At 57.1% G+C, this 17,720-nt stretch overlaps 1 protein-coding gene and 1 long non-coding RNA gene across 5 annotated transcripts; one reads left to right on the top strand and one right to left on the bottom strand.

Moving 5' to 3' along the window:
* Window positions 1-732: 732 nt before the first annotated feature.
* CAPN10 (calpain 10) lies at window positions 733-14,500 on the bottom strand. 4 transcript variants are annotated; one of them, XM_009183499.3, is made up of 13 exons: window positions 12,958-14,500; window positions 10,540-10,671; window positions 9,112-9,308; window positions 7,976-8,193; window positions 5,782-5,923; window positions 5,121-5,287; window positions 4,558-4,838; window positions 3,810-3,923; window positions 3,337-3,539; window positions 2,900-3,161; window positions 1,752-1,951; window positions 1,444-1,489; window positions 733-1,190 (listed from the first exon to the last, which is right to left on the bottom strand). In XM_009183499.3, the coding sequence occupies exons 1-13, from the start codon at window positions 13,096-13,098 to the stop codon at window positions 1,161-1,163; spliced, it is 2,133 nt and encodes a 710-aa protein (XP_009181763.1). In that variant the 5' UTR covers window positions 13,099-14,500; the 3' UTR covers window positions 733-1,160. The 4 variants fall into 4 exon arrangements, 2 of the variants coding, with proteins under 2 accessions (XP_009181763.1, XP_003908220.1); XR_002516374.2 differs by lacking the exon at window positions 2,900-3,161; XM_003908171.4 differs by lacking the exon at window positions 3,810-3,923.
* LOC116269222 lies at window positions 14,111-16,773 on the top strand. The gene is made up of 2 exons (XR_004176682.1): window positions 14,111-14,226; window positions 14,394-16,773. It is a non-coding gene; the product is annotated as an uncharacterized LOC116269222 (long non-coding RNA).
* The last annotated feature ends 947 nt before the right edge of the window (window positions 16,774-17,720 follow it).

The following is a 17,720-nucleotide window of genomic DNA, read 5'->3' as shown; positions in this document are numbered from 1 at the left end:
GCTGGGAGGCTGAAGAGGGAGGATTGCTGAGCCCAGGAGGTTGAGGCTGCAGTGAGCTATGATCACACCACTGCACTCCAGCCTGAGCAACAGAGCAACACCCTGCCTCTAAAACAAAAGGGCTTAGTGACAGCCCTCCCCAGCCATGTCTGGAACTGACTTCTGCACCGTTCAGTGACACTATAGCTATCATTGCAGCATTTGGTGTGAGGGATGAAGGAGAGAGGCCTGGAGAAATGAGTAATCCTAGGACACTGCGCAGGTGAACTCCGGCTGAAGGCAGAGGAGCCGTCCAGATCCAAGGCTCCCTGTCCACACGAACCTGGGGTGCCTCCCTCTGCAGCAGCTCCCATTCTAACACCCATTTCTGAGACGTCCTTCTTCACCACAGCCTTAGCAGTGCCTTCGCTGGCCCTCCCCACCCCTCACTCCCCAGTCTATCAGTCCCCTAAGGCCAAGGCTTGACCTGCCCTGGCCAGCCTCAACCTCAGCCCTCAGCGCCCTGGCCTGGGGCATGCCTTGTGCCCGCCTCTCCAAACTTCTCCCCTCCTCCCCACTTACCATCTCATCCTGCAACCTGCCCTGCCTGGGTTGGCTCTGCCCACCTCGCCAGGCCCCCAGCCCCTCCAAAGGCCATCTTCATCCTCACCACCTCGGCAGGCCCCCAGCCCTCCCCACAGCCTGCTCAGCAAGAGCGGGCACAGCCTGGAGCTACTTGGAGCAAGACGGATCTGCAAATCCTCAGCGTTCATGTTTATTTATAAAGTTACATCCTAAAAGTGATGCAAACAATAAATAGGTATAAAGAAGATCTGCTGCCCTACCCTGTGGGTGTGAGGCTTCCGTGTGGAGTCAGCAGAGGAGGATCTGGGAGGGATCCTGGGAAGCTCTGGGATCCTGGGGTCTCTGCTGTCTCAGAGGCGCGACAGAAGCCGCCAAGCTTCCCGCCCTTCCTCTGCAGCACCTGCTTGCGCCCAGGGCTGAGTCTCTCATGATGGAGGCTTCCCGTGGACCCTTAGGCAGCAGCCCCCTGGCAGGGCTGGGAGGCAGGCCAAGACTCAGGACCAGCCCTCACAGTGCAAGGCTGGCTGGCCCAGTTGCTGGGAACCTGTCAGGCCCTTGAGTTCCAGTCACCTGAGCTGGCATAGGGAGCCACCCTGTTAGGTTTTCATCACTGCCATGACGGAGACCTGCAAGGACAGATGGGGGGCCCAGGTAGTGGTGGCACTCGCCCCTTCTCACATCCCACCCCGAGTGCAGCCAGGGAATGGGACGCAGCCTCAGCTTCCCCTTTCCTTCAAAGCACCGCCTGGGGCTCTCACAGGAAGAGTCAAGGGCACCTCGCGTCCCAGGCAGAAGCCACCTGCCTGAGGTTGCAGGTAGACCCTAGGCCACCAGGCAGCCCCAGGCAGGTGAGCCGAGCTGGCGGAGCTGCATACACACCTCCTGAAGGAACTGGCCCAGCATCTCCTGGCTGTGAATGGATGGCCTGTGGAGAGACGCCAGGTTACCGCTCCCAGACCTTGTCACACGAGGGGCTGCATGCTCCTGGCCCACCGCCCACCAGACTCTCCTCCCAGGCTCACACCAGCAAGGAAGGGTCCCCAGGCAGGCAGGACAGCCCTGGTCCGCCAGGATAGGTAGAAGCATGAGGGTGAGGGGTGGGCAGGAGAGACGTGGGGGGACGGGTGTGCACTAAGACTCCAGGACCTCAGCCTCCAGCTGGCCACCCCCAAGTCCCAGAGCCCCACCTGTCAATCCTGGTTGCGATGGTCACAGTGAAGGCCCCCTCTGTGTCTGGCAGGTAGGTGGAGGGCACGACCCTGTAGGTGCCTGGAGGCAGGAGGCAGAGCCGGCTCACCTCCTGGGCATAGCGATGCGGCACGCAGCTCAGCAGCGGCTCCTGCAGCAGCAGTGGGGGCGCGTCCTGGCTCCTGCCACCCTCTGGGACCTGGGGGAAGCGTGGGCTCAGACTGAGGGAGCCAGCCTTGGGGTAGGGGATGCAGCCCAGGGCCATCTGCTTGGATGCCCTCTTGAGTTACACACAGCCCCTTCTCCAAGGAGGGGCTGTCAGGCCTGGACACTGGACTCGCCTCCTCACCAAGGCCTGGCAGCCCTTGCCAGAAGGTGCCGGCAGTGGGGCCCCGGCCTGGAGGCCCATCGCATCATCAGGGGCTTTAACACCTGTGGCTGCCCAGCCCGCCCCAAGGGCTCCCACTGGCCCTGGCATGTGTTTTCCTCAGAGCTCTAGGGGACCTGAGCCGGCAGCCCAGGGCAAACAGCGAGGCTCCGACGGTCCCCAGGCAGCACACTGAACCGAGGGTCGCAGTGCCTTCCTCATCAGGGCCCCTGCATTCCAGGGGACACATGTCTGCAGAGAATGAACCTCGGGACACAATTGTTCTGAGTCAGGGTAAGTAGACAAGGGGCCACAGGTTGAGCCCAGTGACTGTGGACTTCCTCACACCCGAGAGGCTGCTATGGCCAGCCAGCCTGGGCCTCCCCTCCTCTCACTCCTGAGTCCATCGGCCTCCTGCGTCCCTAAGCCAGTGCTCGACCCACCTCCGCCAGTCTCAACCTCGGCCTCCTGTCCCCTCCAAACTTCTCCCCTCCTCCCCACTCACCACCCCCTCCAGAAACCTGCCCTGCCTGGGTCAGCCCTGCCCACCTCCCAGGCCCCCGGCCCTTCCAGAGGCCATCTTCAGCCTCGCCTCTGTGAGGATGGAGACAGGAGAGGGCCCGTGCGGGTTCCAGGAAGCGCCTCAAAGGGCAGGGGGAGCCGGGCCTGTGTGCCCAAGTGACTGAGCCCAGAGCCCTCTGTTGAGACAGTGGAGGCCAAGATGCAAATTCTCTGTGAGCCCCTTCTACTCTCCCTCCCTCCCTGGGGCAAGGAGCTTGCCTGGAAGATATGGAAGCCGATGGGGTGGAACTCGGTGTCACTGGGCCGGCAGTGCTGATGCAGAGTGATGCGGACGCAGCGGGGGCCAGGGCCCTCGGGGACCGAGAAGGGGAAGCAGGGGTTGGTGGGGTACGAGGCAAAGTTCCTGCTGCCCCCCGCCGTCTGGCCGGCTCTCCAGGAGCCCCGCAGCTGCACGGTCCCCCACTCCCCCGCAGGCAGGGCTGCTCCGGGGCTGGCGTTCTTGGCCACTGCCCTGATGGCGCTGCCAAGAAGACAAACATGGGAGGGCGCTGGCAGCAGGTTCCCGGCAGCCTCAGTCCCCACATGGATACCTGCCAACCACAGAGGGGAAGTGCCCAAATCCTGCCTCGGAAGGGCCTGTGGTCCTCCAGAGGCTGTGGCTCGGAGAGCCAGCAGCACTGCACGGTTCCTCTCACCTAAGGGAGACTCGCCCGGTAGAGAAGACTCGGAGCAGGAACTCCCCTGGTGCGTCCTTCAGGAAGGTGCTGGGGACAGCCAGGTAGTAGCCCGGTGAGAGCTCGCAACGCAGGTGGACCTCCCGGTCGTATGCGTGGCACGCAGTGCCAGCCACGGGGGGCGTGGAAAGGACCCTGGGCAGATTGACCCGCCGCTTCTCCACCTGTGAGCACAGGCAGGAGGCTCAGTGCAGAGGAGAAGCCGGCGTCAGGTGCCCTGGCCTTGGCCTCCCTGCTCCAAGCACAACGGCCTCCGGAGTTAACAGACGAAAGCACAAGGCCTGTCAGCACCCTCCACCCTCTCTCAGGGGCCAGCTAGAGATGCCCACCAATCCCGGGCTTCACTTGGCCCTGGGGCCAGTATCTGTCCCAGACACAAGCCTGCAAGTCCTCCCTTGTAGCTGGGCCCACAGAGGCACCGTGACCCAGGCAACCTGGGGCTGCTGGACAGTGGGCCTTCCAGCAACTTCTTTTGCAAGAGGAAAGGAACACCATGTGGGCCACATCCATGAAGGAACAGGGAACAGTGTAGTGCCAAGTGTCACACCCTGTCAAGACACACAAGATGACAATCCAGCCCCTAAGCAAGTAGCTGGCATATTCTCGACCCACACTCAGGCCCTTTGCTTCCAGGCGCCCCCATCTGTTCTTCCAGGAAACAGCATATTTTGTGAACCAGTGGTTGGGCCTGGGACTGCCTGGGCCTCAGAGCAATCCCATGAGATCCATGTCAGGACCCTGTCTTGCAGGGGGGGAGACAGGGAGGCAGGGAGAGGATGTGTGCCAGGTCACACAGCAAGCTGCAGAGCTGAGACTGGTCCTGACAGGTCCTCAGCCATTGGCTCTACCTCCTTGCCTCAGAAAGGCACAGCGCTGCCAGGAGTCCCCAGGCCCAAGCCCCTCCTGCGGGTCCCGCCCTGGCTGCAGACTCTGTTGCTTTCCTTTGGCCAATGAGGCACACGGCAAGGCAGAAAGACGCCTAGACCTGCAGTCTCAGGTCAGAGCCACGTCTGGGAGCACCAGCAGATGTCAACCCCGTGCAACAATACAAGGATGGGGGAGACTGTTGGGGCCAGTGGCAGAGTCACATGTGTCCCGGCAGAGCCAGTCCTAGGACTAAGACCTCCATTGGCCTCCACACCACCTGCCCAACCGAGCGTGAGCCAGGCGGGGCTGAGTTACCTTCCAGAGGTGCAGGCCCACAGCCTGGTAGTGCTTGCCCGGGATGCTCGCTGGGCTCCACGAAGTATGACTGTCACCCACCAGTGCCCGGGCCCGGCCTGCCCAGTCCACTGCACGCAGCCTTGATCTCTGCAGGACGGCAATGTACACCTCACTCGGTTCTGAGACCCGCAGCCAGAATTTGGGGTTGCTGGGAAAGCCGCTGTTGTTCCGGCAGCCTCCTGCTGACTGCCCCTTGACCCAGGCCCCAGGCAGCGCCCGAGTGTGGCAGAGCAGCTTCTCTAGTGAGAAAACACCATGCATCAGCTGTGGGACATGGCTCCTCACTGGCCTCCTGCCGTGGTGGCCTCATGAACCCTGGCAGCGTCTAAGCAGCAGCTACGGCCACAGACAAAGCCAGCCCCTCCCACGAGCCCACTCTCCTCCCGGCTCCTGGGACAGAATCATCTCTCCACACTTGAAAGCAGCAAACCAGGAATGGGCAGGGGGAACCTGGGCACCTGCCCAGCCTCCTCACTTGGGCAGGCAGAGCACATGCCCAGCACGGCCTCTCGGGGCCCTACCTGTGTAGAGGCTCTGCAGGTGGCCGGCCTCCGTGACTGGGTAGCCAATGGTGACCTCGTCGAACTCCCTGAGGAACTCTTCCTCCTCCACCCAGAACTCCCCTTCCTGGAGCTGGGACAGGAGCTCAGACGTTACCGCTGCATCTACCTGGCTCCACCCTTCACCCCTGGAAGAAACCTCATCTCAGCAGAAGCCCCTCCTGAGAACTGGTGGCGTCAGCTGGCCGGCAGACTGGGGGGAAACCTGGAGGGGACCCAGAGAGCCCTGAGTTCCTGCCAGCGCCCCCGCGCCCCAGCTCTGTGGCCCCTCCCACACCGGAAGCAGCTCTGCAGCACAGGGCCTTCCGGGCAGCGGCCACCCACGGGAGCCTCTTTTCCCAGAGGAGCTTCACGTCTCTGGACGTGTCTTCCCAGGACTGCTGCCTGAGCCCGTGATGATGTCTGCCCTATTGAAACCCCAGGTCCAAGGGCCACCTTGGTCCCAGGCCTCAAAAGGATTGTCTGGAGCCAAGACAAGCATGGTGTCACAAGAGCAGGGGCTCAGGGGCCTTGGTGGAGATAGCCAAGTATGGTCCTGACAGCTGAAGGTGACCAGGACACAGGCCAGATTGGTACTGGGCCCCCCTCCCGACAGCAGCATGGGCCAGGCCCCAGCACTCACCCCTCTCTCCAGAGCCCCTGCCAGCACCGCCGGCCCCAGGGGTTCTGGATCCGCAGCAGCAGGATGCTCTGGCCCGCCTGATCCTGCAGCTCCCGCAGGTCCGAGACAATGAAGGCATGGAACTCCCCCAGCTCCCGAGCACCTGCGTGAGGAATGGCTCGGGCACGGGCACAAAGGGCACCATGGAGTCCCAAGGACACACGGGCCTCTGTCTCCTCTGGAGATGCTCCAGCCCACCCAACTACGGCTACATGGGAGACCCCAGATCCCCATGGACCACGGGAGCTCCTTTCTTAGCAGCTGTGGCCCGTCAGCTCAGGAGCATCTCCAGGAGCAAGCACACGGGACCTGACTTGGCTGCCATTCGGGTCCGGTGCTGGGTAAGTCATCCCCTTCTCTAGGCCTCAGTCATCGCCCGTACCCATCAGTGCACGACGCCTGGCACAGCACCAGTTCTCAAACATAACGCACAGATGCATCTGCAACTGCCAAGAACCTAGAGTGTTTCTCTTGGCAAAGCCTGCTGGAGGTGGGACATTCACATAGTGCCTTGGCTAGAAGCCCACTGGAGGCAGGGAGGCCCAGGGGGGCAACAGCTCCACCTGGCCAGAGACCTTGAGACAGACGGGCATAGAAAAGAAAGAGCCAAACAGAGAGGGGCACCGCATCTGTGGCAGGGCAATGGTCTAGAGAGAAGGGTCTCCTGGAAGGACTTCAGTCTCACCCATGCTGCAGCCCCTTGCCACCTCAGCAGGCTCCAATGCACCTCTAGTCAGTGCCAGCTGCCATCTCTCTCTGCCTGGGGGCTTTCTCTAAAGTCTGAAGTGCTAGGACTTAGCCCTATCCCACCCTAGAGCAGCCCAAAACCAACAGCTCCCTGAGCTGATGCCCACAAGACCAGGGCCCTCGCTCCCAGGTGGGAGGCTCTGAGGCCAGCGTCCTTCCTGGCAACCCCGCGGGGCTGGTGGGGAGTGCACGCCCTCCAGGTTCTCTGAACCTCTCAACGTGCTCCTGAACCCCATCTCAGGGTCTGCTTATGGGGGACCAGACCAAGGCCTATGACAATCTGTTGCAGTTTATTGTGATACTCATATTATTTAACCAATATTTTAAAAATAATCCTAAGTATGAAAAAAATTATAAAGATGTTCATTGATGTTATTTAGAATTATATAAAACCAGAAAGATCTTTTTTTTTTTTTTTTTTTTTTTGAGATGGAGTCTCGCTCTGTCACCCAGGCTGGAGTACAGTGGCCGGATCTCAGCTCACTGCAAGCTCCGCCTCCCGGGTTTACGCCATTCTCCTGCCTCAGCCTCCCGAGTAGCTGGGACTACAGGCGCCCGCCACCTCGCCCGGCTAGTTTTTTGTATTTTTTAGTAGAGACGGGGTTTCACCGTGTTAGCCAGGATGGTCTCAGTCTCCTGACCTCGTGATCTGCCCGTTTTGGCCTCTCAAAGTGCTGGGATTACAGGCTTGAGCCACCGCGCCCGGCCCAGAAAGATCTTAATATCCAACATCAGGGGAATGATTAAGAGACTATGGCAAACACGCTCATGAGGCAAACATTTGACAGTGTGCGTGGCAGTGTGAGAAGTGGTGTGGAATGGAACGTGTAAACCACACGTGCTCACGGAAAACTGAGAGGGCACTCAAAAGTCACAAGTGGTTCTATCTGAGTGATTGTTTTTCTTCATTTTTTGTAGAGATGAGATCTTGCTATGTTGCCCAGGCGGGTCTCGAACTCCTGGGTTCCAGCGATACTCCCACCTCAGCCTCCCAAAGTTTTGAGATTACAGATGTAAGCAACCACACCTGGCCCTCTTCTTTTTTTGGAAACAAATTGTTTTTAATGAACGTATCTATCACTAAAATAAAAAACAGGTTTTGATTTTGCCAGGTTGCCAGCTGGGCCAAGGATGGCACAGACGGTGGGCTTTGACTCGGTGCTACCTCTTCCTGCCTTGCACTAGCGGAAAGTACTGGTCAGGGGAGAGAAGGGCCACGTCCCTCTGGAAGAGGACAGTAGGAGAAGGTCACAAAGCGAGGACACCACCCTTCTGAACAAGCTTACTTCTTCCCACTTAATCCTGACAGGGCTGTGTAACCAGTCACATAAAAAGCTACAGCGTGCCTGAGGCCTGGCAGTGAGGAGCACGCTGGCTGCAGCCCTCCCGTGCTGGCCACATGCCTCACCTGCTCTGGGGCTGAGCACGGAGCAGCTGATGAGACTCTGGTCCTTCAGGCGAAGCAGCTGCCGACAAGTCCTGTGCTCCCAGCGGCCCGGCCTGTCCTGCTGGCCTCCGCTTCCCGCTACGCCCTTCAGGCTCCATCTTTCTGCCAGGCCACCAGTCAGGTCCACCAGGGCATCCGCCACCTGCCCTGCCCACAAGTGCTCGTAGGACCCATGGACCCTAAGGGACACAATCACCACGGGAGTGAGCCCCTGGCATTGAGCATGCCCTCCTCTCCGATTCCCATGGTCTGTAGCACCCCAAGTCGTCCAACTGCTGCCTCAATCCCACCTCTTTAGGCCCCTCTGCCTTCGTCCTCATCCTTATCAAGTCAAGGCTTAGCCTCACCTTCAAACGTCTTACTTTGTAGCAAGCATGAGCGCCCTGTAGTCCTCTGCCCACATATAGAAACTCTCTGGCCTCCGGTGTGGGCACAGGGGCAGGGCAGGAGGGGTGGAAGCTATGGATGCCCACATCCCTTGGCTCTCAAGCTCCAACCCTGCTTTTCCTAAACGAGCCCTTGGGATGGAAGGGCTCACTGGGCACTGATGTCACTGGCCAGCCTTCCCATGTTTGCCAGCTTCCCTGCCTGCCTGTTGGTCCAGTTGCCTTTGGCAAGATGATAAATGCATTCTAAGAGGGAAGGCTATTCAATTACGACTCATGGTGAGGGTCCTGGTCCCCTGAGCCAGCACCATGATACACAAGTGTTGGTATGCCAGGGTAGCCTCATTCCTTCCCAATGACTACACAGTGAGGCTGCCTATCCCAACCATTCCACAACAAATATAAAGAAGCATCTTTCTTGCTGGGGCCGAGAAACCAAGGAGGGCGGTGCACATGCTCTCTGTGGAGGATGACTCCACGCTGGGCTTTGGAACAAGGGAAGGGAAAGATGGGAGTGGGCAAACCACAGGCCCAAAAGAAGAATCTCTGCACCTGGCCAGTCAGCCTGACCCACAGAACGAGCTGCCAGACCCTCAGAACGGAAGGGGGCCCTGCAGCCCAGAGTGAGCAGAGACCCTCCCAGGACAGCCCATGGTAGTAGCAGCTCCCCGACTTGCCCCAGGCCAGGCCCTCAGCCCCCAGCACACGCACTTGGCGTAGACCTTTTCCAGTAAGGGGAGCCAGAACACATCCTCCCTCTGGCAGCGGGAGAAACAGAGTCTCCCTGCAAGACATGGCAGGCGGTCATCTGTGGTCACCTCCACCCAGCGTCCAAACTGCCAAATGCGACAGGTGAAGGAGCCCTGGTACTCCTGGTCGGCCCAGCTTGGCTGTCCTGGAGGAATGACCTGCCATGCACAGGGAGAAGCAAAAGACGAGCGTAACATAAGCACCACCCGGCGCTGCTCCAGTGTCCTGGCTGCGGTGTGGCCACAGCTGAGTGCTCCACAGGCACCACTGTCTGCAGAGAACTCTACACACACCTGGATGTCGGCTCTTTCACAGGGCTCGGTCACCACACATGAAATTAACACACCTCTCATTGCAAAACTTGAGGACTACAACGAGGGAGGCACATATCCCAGGCCATGCTCTGCTGCCCTCACTAAAAGCATCTGACCTGAAGCCAAAACAAATATGACTTTCAAGGTATGAGTGACCCAGTTCTTGACTGAGCTGACTGCAAGCAACATATCACCACAGGAACGGCAGCCCCCCCTGCTGCTGGGAGCCTGGCGCCCCAACACTGGGCCAGCTGGATGCTCCCACTGTGTCCACCGCAGGGCTCCTTCAGGAGTAAGCATTCTGACCCCCAGCATCAGGGGGAGTGCAGGCTGGGCACTAGGCGCCTGGTGCGGTCCTGGCTCTGCCACTTAATGGCCAGAAACACAACGGCAGTGGTTTTAGCACTCTCATTTAAAAACAAAAAAGGCCAAAGCTGGCAAGGCTGTGAGACTGAAAGCCAGTGACTGTGACATGCTTACCATGGGGCTTGGGACATGAGGGAAACTCTGAATGAGGTCACACTGTCAATGCCGCTGCATTAATCGGCAACGCTTAGCAACAAGCCAAGCATAAAACTATGAACACTTCCAGGGAAGGAAAACCTGAGAAGGCCTTCTCTGCCCAGAGTATCTGTCTACCCACAGAAACAGGTTTAATAACCTTTTGCAAACTTATATTCAAAACCTGTACGAAAACCAGTCAGTTAGCTGAGGAGAGATCTGGGGCAGAGTCCCCCAACCAGCCCCGTCCTCCTGTGAGCTGGCACATTTGTCTCTTTCTTCTAAATGTGGTGATCTGACTCCATGGAGAGCCCAAGGCTCATGAGAGCACACAGCAGGGTGAACCTCCCTAACGGAGCCCTCTGGCAAGGCCAAGGCACCCCCTCCTGCAGCAGAGGGACAGAGTGCAGTCCTCAGTCTCTGCCTTGGAATGTTCCTGCTTTCCCCCAACACAGCGAGAGATCCGCCTGCGGCACGGCTCAGCTTTCACAAGGGCTCCTGGTACTCAGCAGGCAGGAGAAACACAAAGAGAAACCGGCTCCAGGACAAACACAAGGAAGAAGGGGCCCCACACCTGGTCCAGGAGGTGCCTGCTCTTCTGCAGGGCGGCACAGGCACACAGGAACCAGCAATCCCCCAGCAGCCCCTGCTTCACCTGCCCTTCCTGCGGGTCATCTGGAAACAACCGGGGCATGGCACAAATCTCCTGAAATACAGAAAGTTGTCCAGAGTTAGATCATGCCTGCTGGGGAGTCCTTCAAACTAAGAACCCAAGGCTCTAGATGACAGGGGTTGGGGTGGAGCTTTTCCGATCATCAGTGTTACCCAAAAGCGGACAGGAAGGTGGTTTCCTGCAGTGGGTGTCCTTCAGCTCCTGGCTTCAAATCCCCCTGTCCAGCTTAATTCTGGGGTGCCTGTCTGTCTTCCTTCCTTATTGGAAAAATCCCAAACTCTACCAAGCTCCTTCTCAAAACAGCTAAATGTTGGTTTAGAAAAGTTTCACTTTTCACTCATGCTGGTAAATCTCAAATGCATCCTCCATCCTGCTGGAAATCTTACTGTTTCTCTAGCAGGCTCCATTTACCATGTCTCCTAACTATCATATACCTTCCCCTTTCTCTTCATCTACTCAAAACATCCACACTGCCCTTGCCCACCCCTCTGAGCTTCGACCTTGCCTCCTGCTTCTGAACCTGACCCTCTCTCCTGCCCTCAGAGCCTGGGCTCCTCTCACAACTCCTTCCCTTCCAGCTCCCCAGGCAGAATCCCACCCCCATGTTGTTTAAGACATTATCCCTCCTTCATATTCTCTTTCAGGCTTCTCTTCATTACAACCTTCTTGAAAGAGTTGCCATGCCCACTGCTCGCTTCCCATTCACTCTCCACGCAGGCTCCTCTAGCTTCTGAGACAATCATGGTCCCTAAACTGCCTCGATCAATGTCGCTGTCACCTCTATGTTATCAAACCCATTGGGCTTCTCTTGGTCCCAACTCTCTTTCCCAACTACTCAGCAGTATTCAGAACAGCAGAACGCCATCTGCTACCCGTGAGGCAGTCCCCACTCAGCTTCCGTGAGGCCGCATGCCCCCGGGTACCCTCTACCTCACTGCCTGCTGCTTCTCAAGTCTGTTTGTCAGGGCACCTGCCTGACCCCAAGAAATGTTAGGGTTCCTCAAGGCTCAGTCCCAAGGTCTCCTTCTTCTTTACTGATACTCCCCCGAGACACTCTCCCAGGCTATGGACCATAAACCATCTAATATGGTCCGCCTCCCAGATGAATATCTCTAGGGCAGATCTCCCTGCTCTGTATCCACCTGCCTCCAGGACAGCTCCACCTGAACACGTGAGAGCAAAGTCCAACTCTAGGTCCCCCCCAGGCTCTGTCCCAGGACCACCATCCACCCACTGGCTCAGGCCAGAAACCTAGAAGACATGCCGATTCCTCCACTATCCTCACCCTCTATTTCAATCAGTCACTGAGGCCTTTCAATTTCCACTGCAAAGTACGTCTCAAACCAATCTACTCCAAATCCACAACCTAACGGTCGTCAGGCTAATCTGAGCCCCTTCATCTTTCTCCAGGACCACTGCAATGGTCCCTTGCATTCTTGCCCCGACAATCCACTTCCCACCCAGCAGCAAGAGTGAGTTCGTAAAAACACACATCCAAAAGAATCGCTCCTCTACTAAAACCCTCTAGTGGCCTCCAGCTGCACCTAAAATCAATCTTTTAACAAAATAAAACCCAAATTACAACGACAAGGCTCTACATGCTCTGACTCTTGCCTCCTCTCAGGCCCTTCAGTGTTGTCCAAGGAAACCAGGGGGCCTGTCAAAACCATCTCAGTCACCAGATCTCAGAAGTTCCAGCTCTGTTCGAAGACTGGTGGCCATTAGTTGTCTCCGCTAAGACTGTATCCTCTTAGGGCAAGGTTGCTCGCTGGGCAGTCTTATTCAGCAGATAAACCACTTCTAAAAATATGAACACGGCACTCGGCCAGGACATCCCTTGCAGCTGCCATTTTTAAGTGTTTACAACTGGAAAGGCAGGTGCACAAAATCCAAAACTGAAATTCTATCACGCTTTGCTTTGTGGGCTCGACCCAGCCGCTTCAGAGGGGCAAGAGCGGCCCTCTCTGCCGGGAGGAGCAGACACAAACGCTCTTCAAGGCGGAAGCAAACAGGTGGGCTGGGTTTGGGACTCTGTTAAAACGCCTCTCGCTGAGCTCCGAGCCTCCTTCTGGATTGGAGCTCTCGCAGGTGGTGGCCACGACCTAGTCTAGTGTCCTTGGGGTAGCGCGGCGTCCTGCTCGTTCTGGGCGGGGGTAGGAAGGAGATAAGAAAGAGGGGGCCGGGCGGCCACTTCTGAGGAGAACAACAGCGGATCCTGCGTTCGGAGCTACCCTGGCCGCCCGCCCCGCCCCGCTCCCTGAGAGGAGCGGAGTTCTCGGAAACCAGAAATGGCGCCCACCGCACCCCGCAAGGTCCCACCTGGGGGCGCCTCCACGTGATGTCCTCGCGAAACTGGGCCAGCGGCGTAGACAAGTCGCAGAAGAGCGAGGAGTCCGCGGCGGGGAAGGCGGCGTCCCGGAACAGCTCCCTCGCCGGCGTCGCGCCCCGGCCCGCCCGCATCCTCGGCTCCGCGAGCTCCCATCTGCAGCCAGTAGCCTCGGGGTCGCAGCCCCGGAGAGAAGGCGAGTCCGCCGCCGCCGCCTCCGGCCCGTCCCCCCGTTCCCCGCTCAGCACAGCCCTCCAAACCCGAGGGCGGCGCAGGTGCTGGACCAGGCCAGGACGCCGGCCCGCTAGTCTCCCATTGGTAACCAGGCGGCAGCCAACCGGGCGCGGGGCCTCGGGTCACGTGACAGGCCGGCCCAATGGCACTCGGGCGACGGAAAGCGCCACGGACATCGGAGGCCCAGGGGGCGGGGTTCCCGAGCTCTGCTCTTACGAGGCTGGGCAGCTGCCCGCGCTGTAGTTTTTCCTTCCGGGGGCGGCGGAGCCCAGGGCTGTCACGGCCTCCGCTCATACCCGGAGGGCCGGCAGGCGTTTAGCCCTCCAGCAGGTGTGGCTCGGGCCGGGGTGTCAGGACCGCCTGAACACGCGGGCTCTGGGAGCTTCAGGGACCAGGGAGGCACCTCGGCCGAGTTGCGTCGCAGACTACAGCTCCCAGCATGCAGCGCCCTTCCGAAACGCGTCTCTGTTTCCGGCGCTCTGCTGCGGAGGCGGTGGCCGCGGGTAGTTGGGAGGAATCGCGGTTTGCGCAAGGGAAGGCGAGTAGCGAGCTGTCCAACGCCGGTCGAGTGCCTGCCGCCGTTCTCGTCAGGCAGGGGAGAAGGGGGCCTCAACCCCACTAGTGACAGCTGTTTGCTACCTAATAGGGCTTTTCGTCCCACCAGGCCCCAGGGCTCTGGTTAGGGGCCCAGCAGGCTCAACTTCTTGCTGTGGTTCTGGAAAAGGGAGTGACCACCTAGCCCAACACCTCTCTCTGTGATGTGTTTGGGAGTTTTGGGAAATGAGACGGCTCCGAGGGAAGAGCTTGAGGGAGCGGCGTCGCATTGGTTGGACCTTCCCGGGCCTGGGCTTTGTCTCTAGGCATTTTAGGTCGAACGCTCTACATCTTAACTGGGGTCAGGGCAGGCGGCCAGAGCATCCCGCTGAGCTTTTTCCGATCCCCAGATGGCCACGCACCTGGTCCTGGTTGCTGGACAGTGACCCTGTGGACCCACATTTACGACTATAGCCACTCAGTGCCGCGGGGAGGTGAGGATAGTGATCCTGGGACCTGCTCGAGGATTCACCCTTGCCGCAAGAACCTGTTCCATTCCCAGGAATGAAGGCGGCCAGGCAGGGGAGGAGAAGGGGGCCTCAACTCTTCTAGTGACAGCAGTTTGCCACCTAATAGAGCTTTTCGGATTTTGCCTCCTCAGGCCGTTTTACCCAGCCTCGGGCTACGAAGGATGGTCACATTGAAGCTATTTTTCTGCTGTCAGGAGTGAAAAGTCCCTGCTGTTGAAGGAGAAACTGAATCGGGTTCAGGAGTCCCAGGTTCCTCCCTCTGAGAGGCCAGGTGGGGCCTGCGTGAGTAGCAGTTAAGGTTGTAGGACACTGCTGTTTTCATCCCACCTGGCCCCAGGCCCCTGATTAGGGGCCCAGAATGCTTATCTCCTTGCCTTGGTCTGGAAAAGGGAGTGACCACATAGCCCAGCACCTATGGGATGCTTCCTTGCCTATTCAGCACCCGCTATGGTGCTGACTCTTGCAGAAGATGTTACTGATTCCTTGCTAGGCTGGTGGTTGCACCACAGCCGAGAGGACTCAAGAAGAGCCTGGTCTCTGCTTCACCTAGTGGTCCTGGAGGAGTAAGAAACATATCTTCCCTGTCCTGGGCACATGTGGGTGGGTAGCAGACTGAGGCTGGCCGAGGATCTCGACTTTCCTTTGGGAGCCTTTTGTTGTGCCACTCTCCCAGGCCGATCAGATCTGGAGAGCTAACAGCTTTCTGTGGCCACATCTGTGTCCAAGGCTGGGCCCGTGCCGGTAGCCAGATTCCCAGGATCTGGAAGGGGCCAAGAGACAGCTGGTGCTGGGTAGGCAGCAGCCCTGTGTCAGCCTGCCCCCACCATTACCCTATGCTGTGACTTGCATATGGTCTGCCCCTGCCCAAACTAGTATTGAAATTTGATCCCCAATGTGGCAGTGTTGGGAGGTGGTGCCTAGTAGGAGGAGTTTGGGTAATAGGGGTGGATCCCTCATGGATAGGTTAGTACCCTGTGTGAAGGGGTGAGTTCCCATGAGAGCTGGTTAGAGAGTCAGGCTTCCTGGGCTTGTCTCTTGCTTCCTGTCTCGCCATATTGCCACATAATCTCTGTGTGTGCCCCTGCCCTCTTCCACTTGGTGCCATGAGTTGAAGTAGCATGAGGCCCTCACCAGGTGCAGCAGCCCAATCTTGAAATTTCCACCAGAATTTTGAGCCAATTAAACCTGTTTTGCTTTTTTTAAAAAATAAATTATCCAACCTCAGGTATAGCAGCGTGAAACAGACTAAGACACTGCATATGCCCTGTGGTCCCGTCCACTACCCCAGGGTGCAGAGATGGTCCATCAGCCGTGAAGAACGACATTCCCCCCCGGGATATCTGGAGGGGCTGTAAGCAGCTTGGGTTGGTGAGATAAGAAGGGGTTTGGGGGGCAGCTGGTTCGTGATCCTGGCGGCCTCAACTGCAGGCTCTTGGTCTGAAGTATTGTAAAGTACGAGAGCCTTGGGGCCCTCACTTCAAGGAGGGAACAGCATCCCCATGCCTCAGTATTTGAGGATTGTAGGAAGATGAGAGTCCTTCAGGTGGGACTGGTTCCCACCATGACCCCACGGCTGGCCAGTGGACTGAAATACATCTGACCACTTATTTCTCAGGTTCATAGGTGTTGAGGAGGAGCCCTATAGAATCAGCCCTGTCTGCCTTCTCTCATCCTGCCACTCCTCTTGTTCTGTCTGGATAACTGCCCTTGTTTTTCAAGGGAATGTTCCCTGTCTTCCTCAGCCAGGATCTTTTCTGAACTTGACATCTCCATTTGTTCAGGAGGCAGTAATTGGGCACTTCACTGTGCTGGTCATTGCATTCTCATGGAGATGCAGAGATTAAAAATTAGTATCTTGTCCATATACTGCCCAGAGTTAGAAAGGATTGCTTTTCTGTGGATTTGTCTCAGGTCCGGTACAGTGGGGGTAGGGTCCTACTCCCTTTTCCTAGCCTAAAGGTTCCAGCTGAATCTTCCCAGGCAGGGCTGAAACAGGAACCATTTTAGTCTTTGCTGCAACCCATGGTCAGTTCTCCAAGAAAAGTGAAGAGGGTTCCACCTGGGACAGTCCTCAAGGACTCAAAGGGCCAAAACACATGTACAACATTTTGAGACACTGCGTTTGTGTGATCACACATCTCGGCAGTAGGTATTTCTGCCTCATTTTACTGATGAGGAACCTGAGCTTCAAAGGGAAGAGGTGACAGCTCAGGACCACACAGCTGTAGGTAGGAGGCAGGAAAATAGGGTCTGGGTGCAGGGAACATAGGCCGATTCACACTTAGTTATGACAGGAAATATCTTCTCCATAGGGCGTAGGACAATGACTTTGTAACTTCACCCTCTCCATCTACATAGTGCATACCCCAAGTAACCAATGGAATCATCTGGAGGGTATTTAAACTCCCAAAAATTCTATAACAGGGCTTTTGTGTGCCTATGCTCAGGCCCGCTCCCACACTGTGGAGTGTACTTTCATTTTCAATAAATCCCTTCATTCCTTCTTTGCTCTCTTTGTGTATTTTGTCCAATTCTTTATTCAAAACGCCAAGAACCTGGACATCCTCCACTGTTAATAGTAAGACACATCAACTCCTTAGAGTTGGGGCAGCCAGCATAAAACCATGCTGACCTCAGCCCGCTTCATTCACTGCAACATGAGGAATGGATTCTTTGTTGGCAATATTTTAGATTGAGCTTTTTTTCTCATAAGTATAATACATGCTTAGTAAATTAAACAGAGTGGGAATAAATAAATAGGGTACATGCTCCTTACAGGAATTTTTTTCCGAACTATTGGTATGAAGTGGTTTTGTGTTCTTCAATTTTATTATGAGGATTATGCAGATAATTTCCAGAGTTGACTGGTTATCTGAGGTGAGCATATTTCAGATGTGGGCTATTTTCTGCATTGTGGGTGTTGTGTTCCCTCCACACTGGAATTTTTCTGTTTGCTCATTCATTTAGAACAAGGAGAGGTTTATTTGGGCCTGGCTGGATGGGTGGGTAGGTGGGAGTGATCTCCTTAGCACTCTGCCTGTGCCTGTTAAAAGCCCCTTAGATCTGTGCTGGGCCAGGCCACTCCGTGGACACCCTTGCCAAGCTCTACCTTTAGCTGGCATGTCCCTGCTCTTGGGCTTCTGTCTGACCAGGTGATTATTCGGAGAGATGGGGGAGGGGGGGAGACTAACAGCTGACATCAGATTCCTCTTAGTAAAAGGACAGTCTTTGTTGGTGAAAACACCGTAGTGGGTGCTTGGGTTAGAGCCCTGAGGGCATGGCTACCTGAGGTGGCTTAGCTTGCAGGGTGCAAACGTCTGATGGGAAGGGAAGAGAGATGTGGGGGAGAAAATGGCTAAAGAAATGAGGCTGAGTTGTGGGGTTGGGGGAGATGAAGGGCCATGGAGGGGACCCCTGGAGGGTAGAATGCAGGCCATGTTGAGAATGAGGATGCCTTG

Source organism: Papio anubis, chromosome 10 (genome assembly GCF_008728515.1).
Source record: "Papio anubis isolate 15944 chromosome 10, Panubis1.0, whole genome shotgun sequence".
NCBI classification, from domain to species: Eukaryota; Metazoa; Chordata; class Mammalia; order Primates; family Cercopithecidae; genus Papio; species Papio anubis.
The sequence above is the reverse complement of the archived record's forward strand: the minus strand, read 5'-3'. Positions and strand labels throughout refer to the sequence as shown.

What these genes read in the sequence shown, in the direction of transcription:
- CAPN10 (XM_009183499.3), bottom strand. Translation starts at nt 13,098, where the DNA reads ATGCGGGCGGGCCGGGGCGCGACGCCGGCGAGGGAGCTGTTCCGGGAC. An exon ending in CGTGCTCAGCCCCAGAGCAG is followed by an intron (nt 5,924 to 7,975) that starts GTGAGGCATGTG and finishes TTCCTCACGCAG; the next exon opens with GTGCTCGGGAGCTGGGGGAG. An exon ending in ACCGGGCGAGTCTCCCTTAG is followed by an intron (nt 3,162 to 3,336) that starts GTGAGAGGAACC and finishes TCTTCTTGGCAG; the next exon opens with CGCCATCAGGGCAGTGGCCA.